Genomic DNA, 26,230 nt, shown 5'->3' on the forward strand with positions numbered 1-26,230 from the left:
AATATCACCGACACACACACACACACACACACACACACACACACACACACACACACACATAGTCTCTCTATAGTTGTGAGGACACTCATTCCCATAATGCATTCCCTAGCCCCCCACCCTGACCTAAACCTACTTCTAACCCTAAAAATTGGCCCTCATAACTATAGATGTACAGACACACACACACACACACACACACACACACACACACACACACACACACACACACACACACACACAAACACTTGCTACCAGTATTATTTCTCAGTTAAATTGATCTAATTGATTAATTGTATTCATATTTGTATGAATGGGAGTGGACGTATTCGTCAAGCAGCCACTCTGACAGCTGGATGCCACTGCGCATGCGCTGGACGCGGGCACGGCATGCTCAGTGGTGTTAAACCTACGGGATTTAGAAAGGACATAACCGGAAGTTTTGAGATCTTCCTACCAAAATAAAATAAGATAATTGTCAGCACACCAGCAAAGTTTGACCGAGGGGGGAAAAATACGAAATTTATTTTTTCAACGTTTGAAATTTTTGTTTATTTAGTTTATTTAGTCTTCAACAACAACAACTATACAATATATGCATTTTCCTACAACTTTCGTTTCCCATTCCCAGCTGTATAAAACATGATCACAAATATTGAACATTTTAAATAGGCCATAGAAAAAAAATATGTAATTATTTTATTTCTCTACATATTTTCTTTGTAACATTTTATTTCTTGAACTCACTAATTATGATTATTGTTAATGTATTATTATTAATAATAATAATAATAATAATAATAATAATAATAATAATGTATAAATATGTATAGTTTCAGTTAATACAAGTCTACGTGAAGGTGAAATTGTAAAGCAGAGTGACCGGATGTTGTTGATGCTGGTGTGTAACCTGACGGTACCGGAGCAGCTGAGCACCGAGCAGAGAAACATCCTCCGGACCTCGGGGCTCCGTCTCTCAGCTTAAATAACACAGAATAATAATGTCTGGCTTCCCGGCGCTTCCTTCTCTGAGGTGACCGAGGTGGGAGCAGCAGCAGCCGGGATGGCGCTGGTCACCGTGCAGCGGTCACCGACACCGAGCACCACCTCCAGCCCCTGCGTGTCCGTAAGTGTTTCCGAGAACCGGAGAACCGCCGGTCTGACATTATTTCTGTTTTCGGCTGAGCTCCGCTTGTGTGTGAGCGTCAGCCCGGTTCCAGGGCTCCGGTGAACGGGGCGGCTAACGCTGCTGCTAGCATCACAGTGTAACCTGAATATATCCCCTCACTGGGTCTGCTCTCACTTAATCAGCCTTGTGGAAAGTTGAAGTTACCCCAAAGTTAGCCAGGTAGAGCTAACAGCTGTAGTTAATGTCTGCTCACTCACTTCCTCCCTGGAAACCTGGACTAACTTTGCCATTGAAAACCGCTGCTTGAATTATCAGTGAAAGGCTTTAATGTGTGTGTCATTGGTTTAGTCGTGTTAGCATCACTAGTGGTCAGTGGAGTGGCAGTGGAAAGCAGGTTAGTGGGACAGGCCTGTCAGGGCCTGTCGGACGCAGTGGGTCACTCCTCTTATCCCCCATGACACTTTGAGGCTTCCCATGTCTGCTCTCAGGCTCCTGACCCACTCAGACAGGGCTGGTGGTGGTGTGGCTGCCACAGATAAGACCTGTGCTGCAACGATGATACTTTCACCCATGACTGGACGATAGAAGACACATCTCATGGCGGAAGACTGTGACCGGATCAGTCCTCTGTGTCTCTTTGCAGAGACTGACTGTGTTTCTAGGTATCAAGGCCCAGCCTGATGGAGGGATGGTCGACAAATGTCCAAAATCATACGATCCCTTAGAGCAGTTGGGGAAAGACCTGAAGAGAAGAACATGAATGGATTCCTTTACATGAAACTGTATAGTTCAGAGCTTTTATGTGATTGTAGCTTTTGGTGACATTTAAACACATCTCCATCAAAATCTCACCAGCGCACACGAGTTTCGATTTAAGCTGAACTCATAACTCTGAGACGCAGCGATGAGGGTTTGCAGCGATGAGGCAGTGTGAGGATCCCATGCTGAGGTAACCAGCTGCTTGTCACGAGACCCGAGATCCTGATGGGAAGCAGCAATGTGAGCCGCTCTTGTGAGATGTGTCTTGCTGAGAGAGAGGATGGGGGGGTGCAGAAACCTGGGAGAGGGACAGAGAGACGGAGCAGTGTGTTGTGGAGGACAGAGCTGGGAACGAAAAGAAAGACTCATGAGAGGCACAGCTGGAATCCCATAGCTACTGGAGAATATCATTCTTTTTACAGTATGCTGCCCCCCCCCCAAGCATTTTATCAGCATTTTTCTCAAATTAAACACAGATCATTGACCCATTGATTAATGCAGCTAGCATCATTTGCCCTCCAGCACAGCAGGGAATGGGACACCCTACCGTGGTGCTGTACGGTAATCTGCCTAGCAGCACACCAGATCCCCTGTTCTCATTGGCTTCAAGACCACTCCCTACACATCCATGTGGTGGCATGGTAACCATGATGATCAGCCTGTACATTGTACCCTGACCATGAGCAGGCTTATTATGGTATGTCGTCCACATATTGGAAGAATAATGCACATCACATCAGCAGTGTGTGTGAGTGCTCTGCAGAGGTGTAATAGTATCACACACACGCCTTTAAAATCTGCTGAGCTAGGCATTTTTTTTTCAGGTGCGTGTGCAGGGAAGGTTTGAGTCTGTGCATGGACTCCTATTTCTTCTGTGTCACCACATTTTGTGTTGACGGCCAGCTGTTGGGCCGATGATGCAGAGAGCTCCTTCGAGCGAGCTGCCTCTCTGAGCCTAATCACATCTGTGGTGACATACGCAGGAAGAGATGAACTCTATCCCTCCTCCTCCTCCTCCACCTCCTCACCTCCTCCCCTCCAGCCTCCTCCTGACCCACTGCATCCAGCTCGCAGCCTAATCTTCCTCATCTACCTTCATCATTTATCATATTTAATCAGCACCAGCATCAGGATCCTAATTGTTGTTTATTATAATTAGTCCTGTGTCTTTGCATGTGCGTGTGGGTCTTTACATACAGTGATGTGTGTGTGTGTGTGTGTGTGTGTGTGTGTGTGTGTGTGTGTGTGTGTGTGTGTGTGTGTGTGTGTGTGTGTGTGTGTGTGTGTGTGTGTGTGTGTGTGTGTGTGTGTGTGTGTGTGTGTGTGTGTGTGTGTGTGTTGCCCAGGCTTGACAGATTGATGCCAAAGAGAAAGTTCCCAGAGTTTTGCGAGGGATTACCGAAACAGGCCGGGATTAAAAATGTCTGTGTGGTGGACTGTGCTGGTTGCAGTGGTGGGGGGAGGATGATGATTGCATTTTGGGGGGGAAAAGGGAGTCAGGGCGGGGAGGGCACGGACACGCAGTCTATTTCAGCCTTATCCCCAGTCCCTGCTCTGAGCCTCAGTGAAAACACTGTGCGGGCCCTGCCTTGTGACTGAAGTCACAGATGAAAGTGTATCCGCCAATGCAGCTCTCCTGTAATGCAAGGTTAATTGACTCTGACTCAGCCTGTGAGGCAAACAGCCAGTGGGCCACCCAAGTCTCTGTGGTCAGTGTGGTCAGTGTGTTCTTCCTGAAATGCTAGGTTCTGATGTGAAGTGACGCAGGTTTGGAATATTAATTTCCATTTTCTTTTCTAATCCTGTCTCTGTAGGAATCGGGCAGTGGTGAGGATGACCGCCGCTCTCAGCCCAGGAGGTGAGACCACTTCCTGTTTTGTCACAGTTCCAGTTTCCTGGAATATCTGTTCTTTAACACACACTTCTATTCAGCAGCATCTCTAGAAATTGTAAGTTTAGAGTCAGGCCACTAGGGGGCGGCTGTACATCACATTTACAGTGTTTCCTCAATTACTTACTACATTAATGTTCATAAAACATTAATTCAGTAGCTTTAATTTGATACAGAGCAGAAAAACAATTAAATTGATCTGTAAAAAATCAATTAATGTGTCAAAATGATAAAAAAAAAAAAGAAATTCCCCATCTTTCCTTTAAACATAACTGTAACAAGTAAAAGGGTTTGTTTCTGATTCCGACATCATCGATAAATGTGATTGTCAGTTTGTGTGACGAGAAACAGAGATGAGCAAATACACACACACACACACACACACACACACACACACACACACACACACACACAGACAGGGTGCAGCAAAGAGCCTTGCTGAGTGACCTCTAATGTGCTCCTACAGACAGGAAGTTCTTCCTGCAGATTATGATGCAATGCAATTTTTTTTACTTCATTGTTGAAGAAAAAGCGACACCCCGTTTACCCATGAACATAAATATGAATTCTGCAGGTTTTTATAAAGACCAGTTCTACGTGTGAGTGATTAGAAAGGAGCAGAGTCTCTTGTTTACCAACACTGAGTAATGCGCCTGGATACAGTGGCGCTGCTAAGAGGGGGCACCGAACACAGTAAAAGCTAAAATCATCAAGATGTTTGCATGCTATTACAGATTTAAATACACAACAGAACCACACAAATCCAACTGAAATGACCAATCGCTTGGCAGGAAATGACCTAAATCAATACTTTTTTGTTTATGTCTGCGGCAAAGGAAGTCCTTTACTCCTAAAGTGTTCCCGACAGTGGGAGAAAAGAGGCACAGTGCCAGTGTACAGTATGAGACAAATAATGTGTATTTTGAACTTTTGTGTATGTAGACCCATTCTTGTAGACTCATAAATTAAAGATATCACTACGTAAAGGCCAAAATATAAGTATGTAATTTTCTCCGAATCCCATTTTTTTGTGAAGGACTGTTACCCACATTTTGACAGTGGTATTGTTACTTTTATTTAAGTAAAGGATCTAAATGATAATTTATCCCATACTTATTAAAACATTTAAATTAATTTAATAAAGGCAAATATTTCAATACAACTAATCAATCTCAAATATTAACTAATTCATAAATATGTGCTTTTGATGATTGTGCCTGGTAACTGTAACTGGTATCCTGAGTAGTTTTTGATGCTGTAAACACTGAGGTTACAGTTGGGGTTGATTTGCATGATTCTCCATTATACGCTGAGTAGATGATTAACTTTTGCCGTATGAGTGAACCTTCATAAAAGATGAGGACGTCACTGCTGTTCCTTTTGTTATGATGACTCAGGTGGCTTTGTTATTGTGCTGGGCTGAATACTGAGCCAAAGAATTGAAACACATAGACTTTATGTTTGTGTGGGTGTGTGTTTGACTTTTTATGATTTTATGATTTTATGATAACCAGTTATATTGGCCCTCTCAGAGTCTATATCACTTTCGATATTATTAAATGTTATTCCCACACTACAGTCCGTCTGTGGGGACATTAACAATCATTAAATAGGGAGTGGAAAATCAAACCCAAACAGTCTTTCCGTCTCTACTGCACTTTGTAAAGGAGCTTTTGTCGACTAATCGAAACTTTGAAGTGCAATCTTAATTGTTGGGCTTTGTTTTTTTGTTTTTTTTGGTTAAGCTGTTGATGTATGTTATGGATAATGACTAATATTTTGACGTTACTATTTGTTGTTACTGGTGGAGTTGTATCATGTAATGAGCCACTACCTTTGAGGCCACTGGTCTGAGTGATGCTGCTGTTCTGTCAGGAGCATAGACTGTATACAAAGATAGATGACATGACTGCTGCCCTTAAGTGAAAGTGTCTCATATACTGCTGTTAATTATGCTTACAAAGACACAAGATTGCTGCTTCATATATCCTGCATCCCTTTGCAGCATAGGTTGTGCACGTCCTCTCAAATGACCTGATGCGAGATGCAAGATGCAACACCCACATAAAGGCAGTAGTGAGTCCTTGACAGGGCCAGTGGTTCTGTCATCAGCGACAGAAATGGCAGAGAGTTTTAATAAAAAAGCTGTGTGACCCGTTCCAGAATTACCCACATTTGTATGATGTGCCATTGCCACTGCACAGTGACAAATGTGCTTGTCAAAACAGCTGGCGAGAGATTAGTTCCATTTTACAAGTGGATGTGGAAACCTCCTAATGGATACAAGTGTGAGACCATTTTTGTGCTCTACAATCTGTAGTCTGAGTTCTTTGGGCGTGCCTTCTACTAGAATCCTCCACAGGCATAGTACTGAAGCAAGTAAGAGAACAATAACATTCATGACGCAGCCGTTTGCCTTAACAGCAGGTATAAAAAAGATAAAAGAGCTGCTCAACCATGGTTGTCTCAACTTTGAAGCTGAGTTCCTCTCCGTGAGAGGGAGTATGACTTTGTCACTTTGTGCATCACTTTCTTTTTTTTTTATTTGGCCAAATCTGAGAAATCTCTCAGCTTTCATTCATGCATGTCTTACACCACATGAGCCCAGCGAGACCTTGCCTGGCAAAATGAAATACTGTACATCTGGGAAAGAGAAAAGTTGATCAGGCTCTTACTGGTCTGCAGTCATTATAGGAGGGTCAAAGTCTTTACTCCTGAGATCATTCACATAGCAGGGTGCCGTGCACTAACTGTCAAGTGTGAGAGTTTAGGGTTGTGTACACATGCATTCGCTAACAAAGTTGAAATATTAGCAGCTGCTTCTTTAACTAAAAACATCTACAACAAACTCAATGCCACATAGTCAGTGCAAGCAGGACATGTCACTGTCACATACTCATGAGGTAACACCAAAGTCATATTTGTCCATTTTGGTTCCATTTCTAATTTCACAAAAACAACTATGTTTCTTCAAGCAGTGATTTAGCTCACAAGGAATTAGGTGCAAATGTCACTCGAACATATATGTCAACACTCTAGAGCAGGGGTCTTCAACATTTTTCAGGCCAAGGACCCCCAAACTGATGGAGAGATGGAGCAGGGACCCCCTACTATATATATTGTAAAAAATTGTGTTTTATATTAAACTGGGCCTAGTGCCATGTAGAAACATAGCTACCCTGTTATTGTGCATTCAATACTAAGCTATTCAAATAATACACAGGTTCATATATTCATGTTTTTATTATTGTGTGTCGCTGAATGAAAGATAACGTCTTCTGCCTCCATTTATCCGTTCGCTACAATATGTTGGATTCATGTTAATGTGTATTTAAATACATTTAAATTTGTGAAAAAAAATTTAATTAAAAAAATATAGAAAATTGTCTAATCAACCAAAAATTTCACGGACCCCCTGTTGAAGACCTCTGCTCTAGAGACATGTACTACGAAGCAGGAATTGTGGTTGTCAAGGTAACTTAAGGTTTTTCAGTCCTACATAGTTGGTTCACTTCTTACCAGGTACATACATTAACATGAAACTTATGCTGAACCGCTGATCTGCTTCAGGGCAGGTTAAGTTCAAGAAAACCAGGCAACGGCCAAACTACCGACCAATCAGATCCCTTGAAAACGATCAAGTCATCTACTATATCTACAGGATCCTAACAGGGACAGAAATGTCAGCAGATATCTTTATAGATGAGGGGAATCATTTTTCTGTTGCTTATTTTTCATGTGTCCACTCTGGTTTTAAAACTCTCCCTCTAAAAAATAGAGGGAGAGTTTATCACAATAAATAAATACATCGTAACTCTTATATTATTACTCTTATATATATTTATTTTAATTTATTAAAAAGAGTTATTACTTTCTCCATGGCAGATATCAGCATTTCTTCTCATGTCATATGAAGAACTTGTCACTCATAATTAACAACTCTGCTACTGTCACATGAATGCGCTCGTAGCTACAGGAGACAGGCGTGTAGTTAAACTATGGCTGTTATCTGTTTTGTTTTTTTCAACGCACCAGGAAACAGACAAACAGGTTTCAAATCATGACCTCATTGATGAAGGTAATAACCCATACAAACAATGTAATAAAAAATATCAGTGTATGATTGGTCCAAGATGAGTCAGCTGCCTCATGTTGAGCATCTATACTGCATGAAACTTGAAACATGCCAGAAGAGATTTGGGTCAGACATATTTGATCACTGAACGTGGTGACATCACTCCTACAAGCCTTTAACACACCCCAATAGAGCTGAGATGTACATGTGGTCCCAATTATCTGTTAGGTAATACAACAAAGAGCACACACACACACACACACACACACACTGACATACAGAGCTTATTCCCTATATGCCTAACGTCATTACAATCCTGTTTTACCATTTGGCTCAGTTACCTCAACATTTGCTCAGCATTCACACACACACACACACACACACACACACACACACACACACACACACACACACACACACACACACACACACACACGGTGTAGGGCCTTGCTGAGTGACCTCTAATGTGTGTTACATAAGGGCTGGGGTCCACTTGAGTCCTCCCCACCCTACATATGGATTCAAGTAGCAGTGGAGCAATATAATCAAATACTTTCACTCTGTCTTTATATCCCTCTCTTTTTATTTGTCCCTTTTCTCTCAAATATTAGTAGTCTCCTCACCGATTCATACACTGGATCGCTCCCTTATTGTCTTTCTGTGGCAACATCTCTATTACACAGATCCACACAAACAGCTGTCTGTTGCAGCTGCACCAAACCAATTATGTCTAATGTTACACGCCGCTGCCTCAGGACTGACACCGTCAAGGGCAGTTTTAGAAAAACATTTTCCCTAGCCAGAGTTATAAAACCAACATTTCATGGTTTTGTTGTGAAACCTTTGAAATGGTCAAAGTGACTGATGAGCAGTTTTGTTCTGCTATGGTTTTTTCATGAAAGAGGTGAGTCCTACCTCACTTATAACTGTCTGCAGGCCGATCAGCTGACATGACACAGCTGTTAAAGGTCGCAAGGTCACTGAAACTTAATCTTAATGTGGTGAAATTTGTTTTTGATATCTGCCACTACAACATGAGTAATCAGTGCACCAGAGTATCTTGGGTGGGTTGGATGCTGTGAAAGGGCAAAGACGAGGCCTAAAGAGGAACATGAATAACAAATAAATTGATGGAACAAGAGGAGAATCAAAAAGTATAAACAAGGAGAACTTTCTCTGTGAGAAAGCGAGAAACATGTCGGCTATGAGCATTATTACCTCTCAGTATTGAAAGGTGGTCATGCTGCAAAACACTGACTATATTTACATGGACACCAATAATCTAATTATTGACCTTAATTTTGAGTAACATCCAATTATGATGTTTACATGAGTTGCTAATATAATTTTACATTCATTCTCTCTTTATATATGTTATAGCATAGTGTGATCGTGACGTCAAGCAATTAACTGCCATATATGTTTATGTTGATTGAGACATATACATGTCTACTTAATGTGATTAAGCAATACCGCCCTAGCCTTAATTCATTATTTCTTTATGGGTTATTTGGTAATTATCAAGTATGGGTTAAGGTCATCTGTTTACATGGCAGTGTCTTATTCAGACTATTGTCTTAATCGGGTTTAATGTAATATTATAATATTCCTGTCTATGTAAACGTAATCAGTGTATTGTTAAAGCACACATTTCATGGTCCATCTGAAATGTCAGTGACAGTCACTGTTTAAGTGGTTTTCACTGTTTGGTTTGCATTTTATTTATCGGCCTGTATCATGTATTGTACCTATTGTAGTCCAACAAGGCGATGGAAGAGAAAATCCTGTGTCAACAAGAGTGTCAATTTACCCTCCCTGAATTTGTTTTTCCATTTTCCTTACTGTACAGCAATTCCTTTTACATAACACGATACAGATTGTGGTATTGTTTGAAAAATGAGTAATTAGATTTTCTTCATATTATTTTAATAGCTTGAAGAATTTATTTGCGTGACAAGAGGCACTAGTGAAAATGTGGATCTGTGTGAGAAGATGGTATGAAACCTTACTTAACAACAGCAGACGACCTAATACACTCCACTGACTGTGGTTCGCTCTACAAGTCTCTTCGTGCACTTCTGAATATCCCTGTTATAGTATGGACTCCTTTACCAGCTTCGACCCAGATGCACACCAGCAGAACAGGTTCATCAGACTAAGCACTAACTGGGTCCTGCTGTTACAACAAGAAAGAAAGGCTGCAGAAACAAACATCAAGCTGAGGGCAAACTGTGTGAGAACCAGCTCATCATGTGCAGACCTGTCTCTTAAGGTTTTTGGGCTGTTCCTCTGTCATTTACTACCAGCACCAGATACTCCACCTGCCTTCAGCCTTCCTATATTCACTGTTTAACACGGAGTACTCCCTGTCCTAGATGAGCGACTACAAGTGCATACAGTTTATATCACTGTTATAAGACTAAAAAGATACATTGAATATGGGGCACAATGTTCTACATGCTGCACAAAGAGTATTATGTATCTCGTATTACAAACTTAAAATGCCAAGCATTTAATAATTATCTACATTCATTCTCTTGATTCTGTGGTATGAACAGTAAATATACTGTATCAATAGATGAATATGTCAATGTCAATGAAATGTGGAATATAAAGAGGCACCTCAAAATATAAATGTCAACATTGCAACATACAGTATATGCAAGTATTCAGACCCCTTCAGATTTTCACATTTATTATGTTGCAGCCTTATGGCATTATCAATCTACAATTCATACTCCATAATGACAATTTTTTTTTTTTTTGTGCAAATCAATTAAAAGTTAAACACTAGTAATAAAAGTATTCAAACCGTATAGTCTGTATATAGTTGAAACAGCTTAGGCAGTGATTACAGCCTCAAGTTCTCTTGGATGTGATGACACAATAAGCTTAGCAGACCTGGATTTGAGGATTTTCTGCTGTTCTTCTATTGAGATCCTTCAAGCTCCGTCAACTTGAATGGGGACTAACAGTAAAGGGCCATTTTCAAGACTCTCCAGAGATGATCGATTGGGTTCAATTCAGGGCTATGGCAGGGCTACTCAAGGACATTCACAGATTTGTCCCTAAGCTACTCTTGACTTTGTACTTTGGGTGATGAATTGTGCCTTTAACCTGTAAACCTGATGCCTAAAATTGAGGCAAACGGATCAACCATGTTTCATTAGACCAGATAATCTGGTTTTTCACAGTCAGAGTCCTTTAGGTGCTTTTTGCAAACTCCAAGCAGACTTTCATCTGTCTTTCACTTCCATCTGGCCAATTCTGTCACGAAGCCCAGACCGTTAGAGTGCTGCAGTGATGTTTTCTCCCATTTTCACACAGGATTCCTGGTGCTCAAGACAGAGCGACTGTTAGACTCTTGGTCACCTCTCTTACAAACGCCCTTCTCCACTGCTCAGTTTGGCTGAATGGCCAGCTCTACGAAGAGTCCTTGTTGTTCCCTTTTGAGAATTATGGGGCCCACTGTGGATATTGGGATCCTTCAAAACAGCAGATTCTTTGTAGCCATCTCCACTTCTGTGTCTTGACAAAACCCTTTCTCTTAACTCAGGTCTTTCCTTTGACCTCATGACTTGGTTTTATGGCAAATATTGAAAGGGTGAAGGGATGTGAATGCTTTCTGAATGCACTGTTTTTTTTTTTTACTCCATACTATCAAATAATGTAAGATTCCTAGATGCTGTGTGTGTTTGGTTACTGTACAAAGGCTACTTATACTAACAGATTTGTCTTTGTCTTATATGGCAGTTACCAGGCATCTGTGTTTCTCCAAGGTTAAGTGCTCCTATCTCAGCTCAGTGGGTTGAGCACTCGGCAAACATTTGAACTAAAGGCGTTGTAGTCCAGGCTGTTCTTTTCTTTGTTTATTTAATCCTGAAAAGTATTCCGTGATTGTTTGGCAGTTTTGACACCAGAAGTTTTTAGCTACTTCTATAAGTCCACCACACTCAGAAGTGTTTGGCATTTTTAAATGTAAGACGACTGTTTGTTTGAAAGATACATTAAATGCACTGACTGTGCAGGCAGCCGGATAGTGGGCTCACTCTAGCATGACTACCATTTACACACAAACATGCACACTCTTTAAAATATACACAGCTCCCTGACTAGAACATCGCTGACTTGAATATTTTCTGCCCGTTCCCATTGAGTGACAGATGAAGACGTGCAGTGGAAGGAGATTGTGCAACAGTGTCCAGCGCTCAGCCAAACACCACAACAGACTCTCATGTTACCAGCCCACAGAAAACATAAATTCCCTCTGAATGTTGGTAAATTAGATGAGACTAAACGGAACCACATGACTAAGCAGTGGAGCAGCTGCGCGCAGGTCGACTTTGTAGTTCCAGTTGCTGGCAGAGTTCACAGGCTTGTGATCTGTCTTGTGATGCAGGATTTGTCGTTGGGGAAGGTGAGATGAAGAAGAGTTAAGTGTGACGGCAGAGGGGTAGAGTTGTTATTGGTCCATATGTGATATAATTCTCTCAGCAGAACACATGTGGGGTCTAGTGTTAAAATAATGCACAGTCACCTTGTCCTGTTCACAGTATCCAGCTAAGAAAGAAAGGTATCCTGATATAGCATAACATTTATTTTTAAGGAAAATATACAGAATACATCTTAAAATGCATTTAAAACATTTATAGGGTTGTTGGATTCGCTGAATCATCTGTGTACAATTCTTGTGTAATGTTACTGTATGTTTACTCATGTAAAATTAGCAATGCTTGGATTGTTTTTGTGAGGACATGTTAGCAGAAGAAAATGATTATCGTGTGAAGCATTCATATGTTCCCTTTGTCCCTGTCTTGCATTTTAGTAATGAAAAGAACAAAAAAGATTTTTTGCTTTAGAATTTATTGTTGAATCTTTAAATGTGTGTCATCCCAGCTGCATAGGTTAAAGTAACAGTTTTTGATTATATTAAAATGTTAAAGATTACATCTTTGCTAAATCTCTTCAGATTTTTTACTAGTATCATAGTTTTGTGGCACTTTCAGCATCTTCCCATACATATGCTGCTTTAATACCAAACTGATATATTGACCAATATTAGCTTATAGCAACTCTACTGTGTATATGTCAGCCAATAAGTATAAGAAACTAAAGCATGGATACCAACATATGTATGAGGTCATTTAGGAACAGTCACCATCACATAGATCAAGGAGGCAGTGGAATGTGTGCTTATCAATGTGTGTCTTTGGGCTATGTAAATGCAAAACAACTCTTGTCAATCACTACATTTGACTTAGTTAAGATACATTAGCTAGAAGTTATTACTCTGATCCATTGTCAGCCAAGGCCGTCATACGCTATTGTAAGTCGAGGATCAGTCGGGTTTTCCTCAGTCCCACAGTTCAGAGTGTTTTCATAGACGTTGAACACAAGCATACTGTTCAGATTACACTGGGCGGTTTGTGAACACTCTGAATGTTTGTTGTTGTGTAACAGCATATTTAATAGTGCTCCATTTCTCAGCCAAACCTCCCTATTGATAACAGACCTTACATTAACAGTGTTATAAAGCTTAGCTGTGCTGCAAAGGGGTCATTTCAGTACAGATATTATAGTTTAGAATTCAGGCCAAGAAGCACAAGCTGGTGTAAAATATAATAATGATGGGGGTTGTTTTTCAAATTGTTGTCTGATTACATGAGGCCCCTCATGTTGGCCCACCAGCAGAATATAAAATGTTTATTGGGTTTTAAAATGAGCCAAAACGTTGAGTCCATCTTATAGCATAATGTATGTTTGCTGATATATACGATATCTACACATTAGCTTTATGTAAAGGGCGATTTCTTCCCCAGACTTTCTTGATAAGTCAGGCTCCTCTTTATCTCCAGTGTACCCAGATACAACAGGCCTGCTGCTGCCGGTGGTGGTGGTGGTGGTGCTGCAGCGTAGTCTGGATATCCTCAGCCTGTTTCTCATTTGCACTTGCTCCTTATGTAACACGGCCACAAGGTTTGTGTGGCGGGGGAAAAGGGTGGAGGGGAGACCAGTGAAGTCTCATTGGCAAGCTCACTGCCAAAAACCAAAAGACCATGTGGGTTCAATTGACTGTTACATTGGTCTAATGAGCACATCCCCTATTGACCTTGTTGAACCAGCTAGGGCACTCATTCATCTGCTAGGCAGCAGTTTATTCTAATGATCAGTGAAGGATCTAGGATTTTTCTAAATACGGGGCCATAATTTATAAATAGGGGCCCATATGTGTCTAACATCCATGCACAATTCCTGATTCAGAAAGGTGCACTTTAGTCATTTTTTTTACTGTTAGCTCTATAGCTTTGAGCAAGCCACACATTATTCAGTGTTTTCCACAGTATTGGTTCAATCTATGGCGGTAACGGTGGTGCACGTTCAAGGGCACGAAGGTCACTCTCATGTACAACAGATTCCTAGTGTCAGGTACAAAGACTAAAAAAATTTAAGAAAAGGTCTCGCGTGATTGGAATGCTGCCGAATGCCACATCTGCAGCTGAAACTACGAGGTCTGACTGTTGACGGTAAAAATGTTGTGGACCATAGTGCGAGCACGCGGTAGTGCAAGCGTGCGGTCACGGGACAGAGTGAGTGAGCATTCAGCATATAGCACTGTACACCACAAAGTTAGAGATCGCTTACGTAATTATGAGAAGTGTAAAAAAATTTGGTTCGTTTTGAAACTGTGGCGGGACAAATTAGTATATAGTGGGCCACCACAGTCTGGATATTTGGTGGGATACACTACATCCCTTAATATATTTTGAAAATTAATCCTCAATGTGTAGGGGTTGGTGAAGTGTTTGAGTCCACAAAACACTTTTGGAGTCTCAGTCTCTGGAGGTAAACAGTGTTGCAGCCAAATACAATTAAAGTAACTGGTGTCCATGTCTTCAAACATAGAAAAACTAAAACAAAACAACAACCATAAAATGCCTCCATGCTGCTCCTGTGGTGTCACACAATAGTTCATAAGCCCCGCCATTCAAATTCGAAACGGCTTCATTTACCCAATGTTTTAAGCCTAAATGTCCATTGTTGTCCTCCTGCCTGGAGCCACGTTCACATTCGTGTTGTTTTTTTAAATGTTTTATGTGGTTGCCAGTAACTTTAATATGTATGGTTAGTATCGTTCCTAATTGACTAGTTTATATATAAAGAATACTGACAGGACAGGTGCAGTTGAAGGGCCAGTTAGATTTCAGCTGGGGCCAGTGGCCCCCCTGGCCTCGCCCTCGGATCCGCCCCTGCTACGGAGCATGGTGTACCAGGAATATGCAGCTTTACAGGCAGTGAGTCGACTGATAAGAAGTCCCTGTTATCAGGAAGGAGGAACTAAACGGGGCCGATCACCTTCTGGAGGAAACACCTGCACAGTGCACGGTTTCCAGCTCTTTGCAGACCAGCTGTTCGGCTCCACGCGGGCTGGGCGCTCGTTCCTCCCCATTGGCTCGCCGCTCTTCCCAAAAACACGTGTCTCCAGCTCCTCCCTCCTACGACTCCTCCGGTGAGAGTTTGACCGTGGCCATATGTCTCGTTACTGTACACGGTGAAAGGCCGCTGCAGCCTTCTGTAGCGAGGGCAAGGGTGGAATAATGTTGAGCAAACCTCCCGGGGAACTTGTTTTAAAGATGGGACTCTCCCTCGCTGCGTTGGGACACCTCGGGCTGCCCCGCTGTGTTGTCAGGAGCAGGAACACAACGTGCTAGATTTCTCTGCTTCATTCAGCGCAACCGAGTTTGGGTTTGGAAACATCTCGTTTTGCGTCATTTCTCTGCTGTATTGCGACTGCTCGAACCCGAGGGAAGTCCGCGGTTCGCCTCCTTGTCATGCCGGAGCACATGAGTGCGGGAGAGGAGTGAAAAGTTCTCCCCAGGAGCACCAAGAGCACCTGACCGACACCCTCCTCCCTCTGTGCGCTCCTCACCGCCGGCATGACCCTCGGCGCGGTGTCCGGCTCCGGCAGCTCGGCGGCGGTCAGCTTCTGCTCCTGCTGCGGGGCTAAGATGGTGCCGCACTTCAGCGACGACGCGGTGGTGTCAACAAATCAGATCAACCAGCTGTAAGTTTGAAAATACTGGCACGTTGTGGAGAGTCGCTACTCAGGCTGGAAAGTTTAAGTTTATGTATGTGTCTCCAGTCACAGTGGAAACCACTACAGCCTCTGATATCACACGATCACATAAAGAGTTAACAGTGATATAATAACTTGGAGTCGTGGATCGTTAGATTGTTAATACTCCAATTTAAATATGGACCAAATCTTATCATATTTTGATTTATAAGGATTAATGTGACCAATTTCAACACTTGTAACAATGAGTAAGCTAATAGTTTTGCAACATCAGTGTCATCTGTACTTCCTGTTGACGTAGCAGGCTCTTACTCATATTGCTGCTCCTGTTTGACCTTACTAAGACATAAAGGCTCAGCATATGGTATGAATCATCCTACCTTTATCACAAGTCCAGACACACACCCTTGATCGAGGGGAGACACATTGCTTCTGATTTGCTGCTACAAATATAAGAAATCACCTGAGCACCATATAACATGAGGAGTTTTCTGTTTGTCCAAGGTTGGGATGCTATTTGTTTAAACACATGGGCATTTGGAGTGATAGTTGCTATCAAGTTAGAATCAGGAACTTTTTTGAATGAATAATCAATCAGAATAATACCCCACCATACATGAGCATGAATAAGAAAAGTAATAGTGATGTCCTCAAGACCTCTTATGTTTACCTCTGCCAAGGTAGATGTGTTTCCACCCTGGTCCATTTGTTTCTTGGTGGTTTGTTTGTAAGCAAGATTACACAAAAATAACAGATTTTCTCGAAACTTGGTGTAAGGATGCAATATGGGTCAGGGACAAACCCATTACATTTTGTTGAGGATCTGGCTCAGGGGGCGGGTCCAGGGATTTTTGTCACTTTCTTTAACATTGCGAGAAGTGTTTTTTCATTTTGCATGGATCTTGATCAAAATAAAAAATAAGGCACACTTTTTGAACTATCTCTCTGAGTGTGTGTGATATGGTGCAGCTTGATTGGATTTAAGGGGACTGTTGGGCCTTGTTTGTGGTTTGTTCTCTTCTGAGTACCATTCTTGTTTTCTATGGAATGTCAAGTCCAAATATAAAATAAATATTCAAATGTTGGAGCTCTCTGACTCACCAGAAGATGATGTTTCTCAAAGACACAAAGGTTGGCGTGCATCCAGTTGGCTACTGACACTTAATTTATGAAAACAGGAAACATACAGTAGATCTTCTTGTAAACCCCTTCAAGGCTACACTGGAAATGCTTACACAATCGACTACTGGTCAGAAACACATGTTCTCTAGAAGTGATTTTAGGTCAGGGGCTCATTAGACTTAACTAAATATTATGTGTTCTGGATTCATTGAGAATAATGAAGAGATTGTCCTTGGCCAGTTATCTCATCCTTTTGTGATCTTATCTGTCATCTACAGTGTCTAAACAGATCAAGGCAATGTGAGTTTTTTTTTGTTATTTGCCTGTGAGATGTAAAAGGATTTAGTTGACTTGTCCATGCGGTGAAGACAAGTCTGCCCTTCCGAACAGATCAGAGACTCGTCTGTTGGAGTGTTTCCAAACTCTCATGTGAGAGGTGGGGGTTGAGTGGAAATCAATGCATACATTACTGCAACTAGATTAAAAGATGATCAAAGCAACATTAACCAATTTTCCACAAAGTCATTGAATATAGTTCAAGTGTTGGTCTTTTGCTGTTGTTTCTAAACATTTCTGTGCCGTCAGTAATTGATTGTGCCCCTGCATGAGAATTGGCCGGTTTTTAAAAATCAAACACAACCTGCATGGTGTGTCTTGATTGTGTCGTTTTTCAGCTCTTTTACGCAAGAGCGTGCCGCAAAGTTTTCGTGGAAACTGAACATTTCGTTTTTATTTGAACTGCACCCAGTTTTTAAGGACATTTTCTTTTAAAACTGAGTTTGCACAAGGAAGGTTTATAGGATAGTGTTCCTGTAAGACACATACAGTACATACTGGTAGGTGTGTCTGCCTAGTAAATCGCACCAGATGTCGGAATCTTCTGACTTCCTGGTTTTGTTGGTTACATTGCATGATGTTTGTTTTCATCACGACACCAATGTAATGTTAAGGATGGGAAAAGGATGCTCGGCTCGTCACAAGGGGTTGTAGCATCCTTTTTTTTTTTTTATAGCACCAAGTCATGTGTGTCTGGGTTTGTAATGTGTGTGTGTGCGTATGTCTGTTTGTTTATAGTGTAAACGCCAGTGTCTCAGCAGGCCTCTAATGTTTAACCAGGGTTTGAATGAGTAATTACAAGCCTGGAGGCTGTTGATGTTAAGTATTACCTGTGGCTATATGGCATCTAAAACACCATTGTTATCCCACCAATTTTAGAAATGCCGGTAAATCCCGCTCTTCCGCTCCGCTTTAATGTTTGTGTCACGTTCCTGTTTTCCAAAGAAAATAGATAAGGCTGAAACGTGACAACGTGACGTGTTTGTGAGGGAATTCAGCAGCTGAGCAGGGATGTCAGCAGCTGGATATAGGTCTGTCCTTATGCTTGTGTGTCCATGTCTGTGCATGTGATGCATAACCTACATAACTTGGTTTAAATGACATTAAGTCAAACTAACTGTAGACCTACCTTGTTTATCACAGTGAGGCCTGTGTGTTACCATGCATCTGATAGTATTTGTAAATGGTTGTCTCCTGGAAATCCCATGTTTTATAAAGTATACAGAGTAAAAGTTATTACTCTTTTGTTTTACCAAAAGCTATCAAAGTTTGAATGGAACCTCTTATCCAACTGATCTAGATGTGGCCTCATTTGACCAGCTTTGAATATTTTACTGAGCTCCTTCAATGCTGTTGTCTACCTCTAGTTTGTCTGAACTGTAAGTTTAAATGTAATCTGAATCCGTCTCAGAATAGCACTGCATGCCTTGGTCAGGTATGTTTAGCTCACTTGGCTGGCTGTTGTGTGGACCTGGGTCATCAAGAAAACTGTAGCAGAACCTGTGGTCTTAACTCAGAAAAGACTGGGTCTGCGCAGTGTGTCAACTGGCATCTGTACCCGTTGATGAAAGTCTATCTTTAGTATGACCTGCTTTCCCTTTCTCTTTATCTGTCCTGACCCTGACCCTGCTCTGCTCTGGCTGCCCTCATCTTCTCCGTTCTTGTCTCTCCAGCTTTGACCAGCAAACTGCTCATTGAACTTTTTACATAGAAATTAGCCGTTATTTGACAGTAGAGTGTGACGTATGGACAGATGAAGTGCGACAAAGGTCCCCAGCCCGGCTGAAATGAGGACGCTGACACTCCATGAACTCGACTTTTCTCTCTACTAATCTGTCACTGTGTTTTGGTTGTGACACATATTTTTATACCTTTGTCCCGAAGCTGCAATGCTCAATGTGCAGCTGTGGACACACATGCACACCAGCCAGCTCCCTGTCTCTCCCATGGACTGTATCTGTCTTGGGTGCAAACTCATAAGGCCTTAGCAGGGCCTGCCCCTGCATAGAGCCAAGCCCTATATTTATCCCACTCTCCTCTTAAGAGTGACTAATATGGGCACGGACAGCAGGGGGGGGGGTCACCCAGTTATCTGCCCACTGTGTGGAGTGGTCCTTACATAGTGATGATTGTGTCTGTGACTGTTGCCCTAACAAGTACCTACTGCTTCACTTCAGCCCAAAGCCTGGGAGGGCTGAATGCTAAAAGATGACCCACCGACTCTCTGCTGCAATGCTTGGTCAGGGTCTCCTTTCTTTATCTCCCAACATTGAAGGTCAACCCCTCATTCACATACTTTGTGAAGACAAATTCAGTTGTACTTGTTGCCCCCTTTTTTGCTTTGTTAGCACATTTTTGCAGTTGAATCAGTTACTCTGATTGAACAGACACTTTCCCATTTGTCTTTATGACTCAATTATAATGTAGTTATTCTTAGTACATTCAAACTGTTTTATATAAGTTGACAATGATAATGTCATTTCCAGAGTGGGTCCATTTTAATCCCATTAATTACTTAGACTATGGCAGCCAGTCTAATTTGTCCCACCAAAGTTTCATAATGAACAGAATTTTTTAACCCTTCTCATAAAAGGTCTCTAACTTAGTGTTTTGCACTGCCGCTTCACCATGTACAGCACTCTTTGCCCCGCTGTCGCTTTCTCTCGCTCATAGTCAGACAGACCATCGACAGCACCAGGAGAAGTCTCCCTGTGTTGCTTGGCCATCAAAACATCCATCAAGTTTTTACCTTCCTTAGAACGCATGCAGAACTTGTCATAACATTGGAAGTTTTAGTTGTGTGCATTAACACAATTTATTAACATTGGTTATTTTGTTCCACCAAAACCCCAAAGATACTCAGTTTATTATGTATACCATGAAAAGCATAAAGGTCTTTCATGTTTCAGTGAATGTTGCAGCCTGTAAAATATAATTTCACTATTTTCCTGTTAATCACCAAAAGAGTGAATACTGATAGACCTCCGACAAATCTTGACAAATTGCTTCAGGTCTAGTGTGGATATAGTGTGTGGTAATGGTCTGTATACCCTGACACGGTAATTTGTGTGTCAGGGTATGTTTTGTGTCTACTTACTTGCTATATTTCATATTCCATATTCCATATTCATGCCTGTACTAACACAGCCTCAAACCAGTCCCAACAATCAAAGCATATGCAGGCTGTGTCAAACCTGTGAGTTATCGTCATGTCAAAGTGCACGTACAGTAAGTTGATGGTTCACATCTGAATATAGGCTGTTAATAGCTGAAACTTTTAAAGGACTACTGTATATTTAGAAAGCTTATTAGAGTCCCCCCACCTTTCCTAACTATCAGGCTTCGATTCCACTTTCTTAGTGTGTCTGTGTATATTTATAAGAGGTCAAGTTTGCGTGTATGCACATGCATGAGTACAGGTGTTATCTTACAGATGACATTGTACAGTAGCACTGCTATACATGGTCATTGCCAAGTACAGTTCATGAGTGTGTGTGTGTGTGTGTGTGTGTGAGATCAGTGGGACATGGTACAGCAGGAATTAAGGAGAGTGACAAATGAAAACTAGGCCAGCAGCCAAAGTTGTGGGAAATGCAGAAAAGAGGAAGCGACAAAGGGAGGACTGAGAGGAAACAGCTAGGTCAAGGGTGGAGGGGTTATGGGAAATAATCCCTCTGTTGTCTGTTTCTCCTGATTCTGTACTTCCACAGCCTCAGCAAAATCCAGGAAGGACAGTCGGGTGTCTGGGAGGATGGAGAGATGAAGTTACAGAGAAAAGGGGGATAACAGGAAGCCTGAATGGCAGATGACATGTGTTTTTTGTTTTTTTTTATGCTGCCACGAGTGTGAAACCGGAGAACTTTAGACCCTGATGCACTGTAGGAGTTGGGTTCATTGAGTGTAGACCTGCAGCCTGCTGCCAAGGTGGAGAGATTATCCAATGCAGTGGTTTACCATTAAAATAAGTTTATTAAATCAATCAAATTTTATTTGTAAAGCCCATATTCACAAATCACAATTTGTCTCATAGGGCCTTAAGGTGTGACATCCTCTGGCCTTATCCACTGTTTGTGTAACATCTACCAATTACGTAGCTTTGATGTCATCACCTGCCTTTCATTTATCCCAGTGATCTTCCCTGTGTGCATGTGTCATTGTCAGTTCTTTTTTTTAGTTTCTGGGCCCAGAGGCTACGAAACCGCCCTTATTCAAGTTTAGTGGAACAGGTTGGACAACTCCCCGGATTGGTGTTACCTCCTAGGAACAATTTGTCTCTGTATTTGCATCATGATATTATGGACACACAACAGCAAAATGGAGCATTCACTGACATATACTTTAATACATGACGTTTGTCCTCTTTAAAACTCTTATTAACTTAATTTAGGCTAATATCCTATGAAAAGTCTAAAATGTAAAAAAAAAAAGCTACAGTTGGACATATTCAGGGCAAGAGTTTAAAAAAAAGTATCATAATATAATTTTTCATCAAAGCAATACAACAAAGGTTCAATATGTATAAATATATATTTTATCACATATTTGACATCAAATTTGTAAATTATTTAGCTGTTTTGCTCATAAAGAAGAGTTGAAAACCACAAGCCTCACCCAGGAGCAAAAAACTGTCTTATACTAATGTAACATTATTGTGTTAATTGTAGATATCAACTGATATGAAAATTTTTAACTTGACATAATCGTTGGCCATATCATCCAGCCTAAGGTGGAAGTTTTATAAAACTAAGCCAAAAGCAGGTGTGTGTAGAAATCTCAGGATTGCCTGGTTTTAAAGTTTGTGACTGTATTTGTTTATGCTCCTATATACTAAGTTCCTGCAGGTTTGACTTGTGCCTAAGTGCCTGCGGTCTTTGGCTACGTCCACACTACAAATATTTTAGTTGTAAAATGCATCACCTTTGCTACGTGTATGTGTGGCGTCCACGCTGCTCTAGCTGAAATGGAGACTTTTTGAAATAATAACACAAACATCCACGTCTGCTTTCTGAGTGCGTTGTATCAGTAAAGATTTGACTATTAACGGTGAATGCAAAATGTCTAACACTTAATGTCCCTCTCACCATGTCATTGGTCCAAGCAAAGATATTCCTTGTCTTACTTTTAACCATTGATGGTCCTTGTTCATAATATTTTGCACCAAAGCAAACAACTGCAGACGGGACTATCTGCTTCTTGTTTACACCCAGTGCATCTGTATGGCCATTAGATGTGCATTTTCATGTGCGTTAAGATGCACAGTTTATTTCTGATAAACAGCGGGAATTGTATGATTTATCAGGACAGAGATAATTTACGTTTTAGGGTTTTAAAATTATCACATTATTGTGGGTGTAGTTTAGGTGGCAGGCCTGTTGTACAGCATCATTTAGGTTTATTGGTCCCATGGCTGTCATCTGACACGCTCATAAGCTGCTACAGAAGTGGGTCTTCCAACCTGTTTTATCTGTATGTTGTATAACTGTATGAATCTAAACACACACACTCACACAATCATTGTTTGTTGTCCACATGAGACACTGTTAATAATGTGTCCTCCTCGATGCAGTGACCTCAGTCACAGTTAATAAGATTAAATGTTCCAGAGAGGAACAGAACCCCGTTTAATAGGACCTGCTTTGGCGTGCAGCGTTATGTGCTGGCCAGCTCTTATCTCTGCTCCAACACTGAGGAGGAGGGGTCTCGCTCTGTCTTCCCTCTCGGACCTCTTGTTCTTCTCTCAATCCTCCCATCCCTCTGTACTGGCAGCTGTTAGTCTGAGTAACCGTGTGTGTGTGTGTGTGTGTGTGTGTGTGTGTGTGTGTGTGTGTGTGTGTGTGTGTGTGTGTGTGTGTGTGTGTGTGTGTGTGTGTGTGTGTGTGTGTGTGTGTGTGTGTGTGTGTGTGTGTGTGTGTGTGTGTGTGTGGTCCAGCTGTGTGGAGAAGCACAGAACATTGTGTTCTGAGTTCACATAGAGGCCTGGGTCTTGTTTGGCTTGCCTTGGTGGGATTTGGGGGAGTCTGCAGATCAGAGGACAACTGAAAGGACCATTGTGACAGTGACATAAGCCCATGACAACACCCGTCTGTTCCTTGTCCACATCTCGTGCTTATTATGAGAAAGTGGGGTTGGCATGTGCAAAGAAGTGAAGTAGAGTTTTGAATTACATAAGTTACACAAAAGAAATGATGACTGTACAAGTTGACAGACGTCTTTGGGTTTGAAGCCTCAATCATGTCTTATTTTTCTTCTTTTCTCTTCCGTCAGTATCAGTGAGAGCTTCCTCACAGTAAAAGGTGCAGCCCTGTTCCTTCCCAGGGGTAACAGCCCAACGCCGAACTCTGCACCTCCTATCAGCCAGCGCAGGAACAAGCACACAGGTAAAGACTTGTTCGCACATTAATGAAAGCTGCACCTTCTCCCAGAACTTGAGATTAAACAGGAGAGTTTTTCAAAATGACATTTCTGTGCAGTATCTTGGGGAGCAGCTGGAGCCGAAACAAGGCAGATGAATCAGTTTGCTGTTGCATGCCATGTGGTGGACAGCTTGTTTGTTGGATATTTAAAAAAAAATGTACAACATGTTTGGATAATGAAAATGAAGCAGGAAAATTATACCAGGAGAAGAAAAAAATTAGCTGCCAGTGGAAAATACAGCTTTTGAAGACCTTTTATGTTTTGAGATGAGCTGATTACTATAAAAAGCATCAGTGTCCTTTTTTTTCTTCAGATGTAGGCCTCCGTGAAAGAGACACCAGTGTTAATGCATTGGAAACTTTCCACAGGGGAAATGATACACTATCCTCTGTGTTATGTCGACCTTTAAATGCCAAGAGTACGATTGTTGTCCAAAATAAACTGAAACTAAGGGAGAATGTTGAAATCCTATCTGTGCAGGTGATCTCCAGAAACACCTTCAGACTATGTTCACCGTTCTGCGGCCAGAGGACACCATCCGACTGGTACGTAACACACACACACACACGCACACACACAATGGCAAAGGTCAGGAGCAGAGTGGTCTTGTTATCAGGGAGATTATACCAGAGGGGCTGGTTGCAGTTCTTCATTAGCTAATGTAAACTATAAAACTTGTTCTGGATTTTAAAAACAACAGTTTTTGTATTTAAGAATTCCAGTCATTTCCCTAAAGTCCCTGAAGCATCTTTAATTTATTTCTAAAAGTCAGAGAGGACTTGTGAGAGACAGATACAATTTTTAAAAAAAAAGAATCCTCCGTAGCGTGCTTTATTCGACCAGTCCTTTTGGGTGAACGCCCACATATTTCAAACTACACACCCCAAGGTTGTAATACCAAATTTGTGATAAGATATTGAAGCCTCATGACAAAAATTCAGAATAACCCTGATTACATATGAGGCGTTATTTTCTCAGGCTATAGAAAGCTCCTCCAGAGCCAAAGAAGACATTATATAACAGTTCTCACAGTAGGCCTTTCTGCTGTTTGTACATTTCTCCTCCTTCCTTCATCTCTCTGTTGTGTCTTTTCTTTCAGGCTGTGCGTCTCGAGAGCGCCTACCCTCAGGTAACCCGCTACATGGTGGTCGTCTCCACCAACGGCAGACAGGACACAGAGGAGAGCATCGTTCTCGGCATGGACTTTGTCTCTTCTGATAGGTTGGTGCCTCAACAACAACACACCACTCTGTCTTTAGGTGTTATATCAAATGTATTTATATCCCACACTTGTGACAGCAACTTAGGAGAGATGGCATACTGTCCCTCTTTTTAGCTTTACTGTGATATTGACATTATTATCTTATTCTTGGATTTGCCAGAATGTCTTCTAATTATATTATAAGTCTCTGACTTAAACCCATTAAGACCTAAGGCGCGAATAAAAACTCTCTACAATAAATGCGTTGTTTGAAAAAGACCACTTTAAACCTGAGAGTTTTCTGAAGAGCTGACAGAATTGCCAACATTTAAAAAAAACTGAAATTCTTAGTCTCTGAAGCAGATAGACATTAAATGAAAATATTTGATAGATTAAACCTTTGGCTTTCATTGTCAATCATTACCATTTTCCTAAACCTCGTGAAATTTTTTTTAAATCTTCCTCCTCAAACCCTAACCCCCCATAATGCTGTTTGCCTTTGCCGCAAGTATATCACAATGTATTTCATTAGTCACATGTCTTGAAAACGATGACTTTGTCACACATCTTATCGGGTAAGATGCACACAAACGTTGCACCCGGTCTTAAAGGTACTTTATGCATATGTTCGATCCGGTCTAAATAGTTTAAGCTACTTAAATTAATTAAAGTTTTTCAAAATAAAGGATGACTTTTTCCTATCCTTAACTATTTTGCTTCTTGAACGTCTTCAAAGCAGTTGTTGCTTTGTTGTGCTGTGGTCTAACATGTCGATCTTCCTGCCAGCTGCTGTACGGTGGGTCTGATTCTACCTCTGTGGAGTGACACTCTGATCCACTTGGATGGAGATGGGTAAGACACCACACCTACATCCTGCTTCACTTATTGACCTTATTTAGCAGTTTGATTGTGACACTTTTTGTTGTTATAACATGGCTAATAATCTTTTTTTCTCTATCACCACAGTGGCTTTAGTGTCTCGACAGTGAACAGGGTTCATGTCTTCAAGCCTGTTTCTGTCCAGGCCATGTGGTGAGCAACCTTTATCAATGAAAAGTTGCATTTAGATTATGTTGTAGCACTGAAACAACTACATAATTTTCACTACCTCCTTCGACTTGGACCTCCAGCCTTTTTATCTTTTGTCACTGCTGCTTATCTTCTCTCTCCTCCTTCTTCTTTTCTCATTATCTTTCTGCTTCCCAGTCTCCTCTTTATCTCTCCCTGTCTCA

The 26,230-nt window shown here is 41.4% G+C and overlaps 1 protein-coding gene across 2 annotated transcripts in view; it reads left to right on the plus strand.

Moving 5' to 3' along the window:
• Window positions 1-907: 907 nt before the first annotated feature.
• The window catches only part of ssh2a (slingshot protein phosphatase 2a), a 35,215-nt gene continuing 9,892 nt past the window's right edge, over window positions 908-26,230 (plus strand). Inside the window, exons 1-7 of one of the 2 annotated variants that reach the window (XM_035153502.2) lie at window positions 908-1,123; window positions 3,700-3,743; window positions 23,648-23,760; window positions 24,278-24,342; window positions 24,897-25,018; window positions 25,785-25,850; window positions 25,965-26,030. In XM_035153502.2, coding sequence (XP_035009393.2) covers window positions 1,061-1,123; window positions 3,700-3,743; window positions 23,648-23,760; window positions 24,278-24,342; window positions 24,897-25,018; window positions 25,785-25,850; window positions 25,965-26,030 — 539 coding nt within the window. In that variant the 5' untranslated portion in view covers window positions 908-1,060. Of the gene's footprint in view, window positions 1,124-3,699; window positions 3,744-15,350; window positions 15,914-23,647; window positions 23,761-24,277; window positions 24,343-24,896; window positions 25,019-25,784; window positions 25,851-25,964; window positions 26,031-26,230 lie in introns of those variants that run through there. The other variant, XM_035153501.2, reaches the window with a different exon arrangement.

The sequence above is a fragment of the Hippoglossus stenolepis genome, chromosome 4, assembly GCF_022539355.2.
Source record: "Hippoglossus stenolepis isolate QCI-W04-F060 chromosome 4, HSTE1.2, whole genome shotgun sequence".
Classification (NCBI taxonomy): domain Eukaryota; kingdom Metazoa; phylum Chordata; class Actinopteri; order Pleuronectiformes; family Pleuronectidae; genus Hippoglossus; species Hippoglossus stenolepis.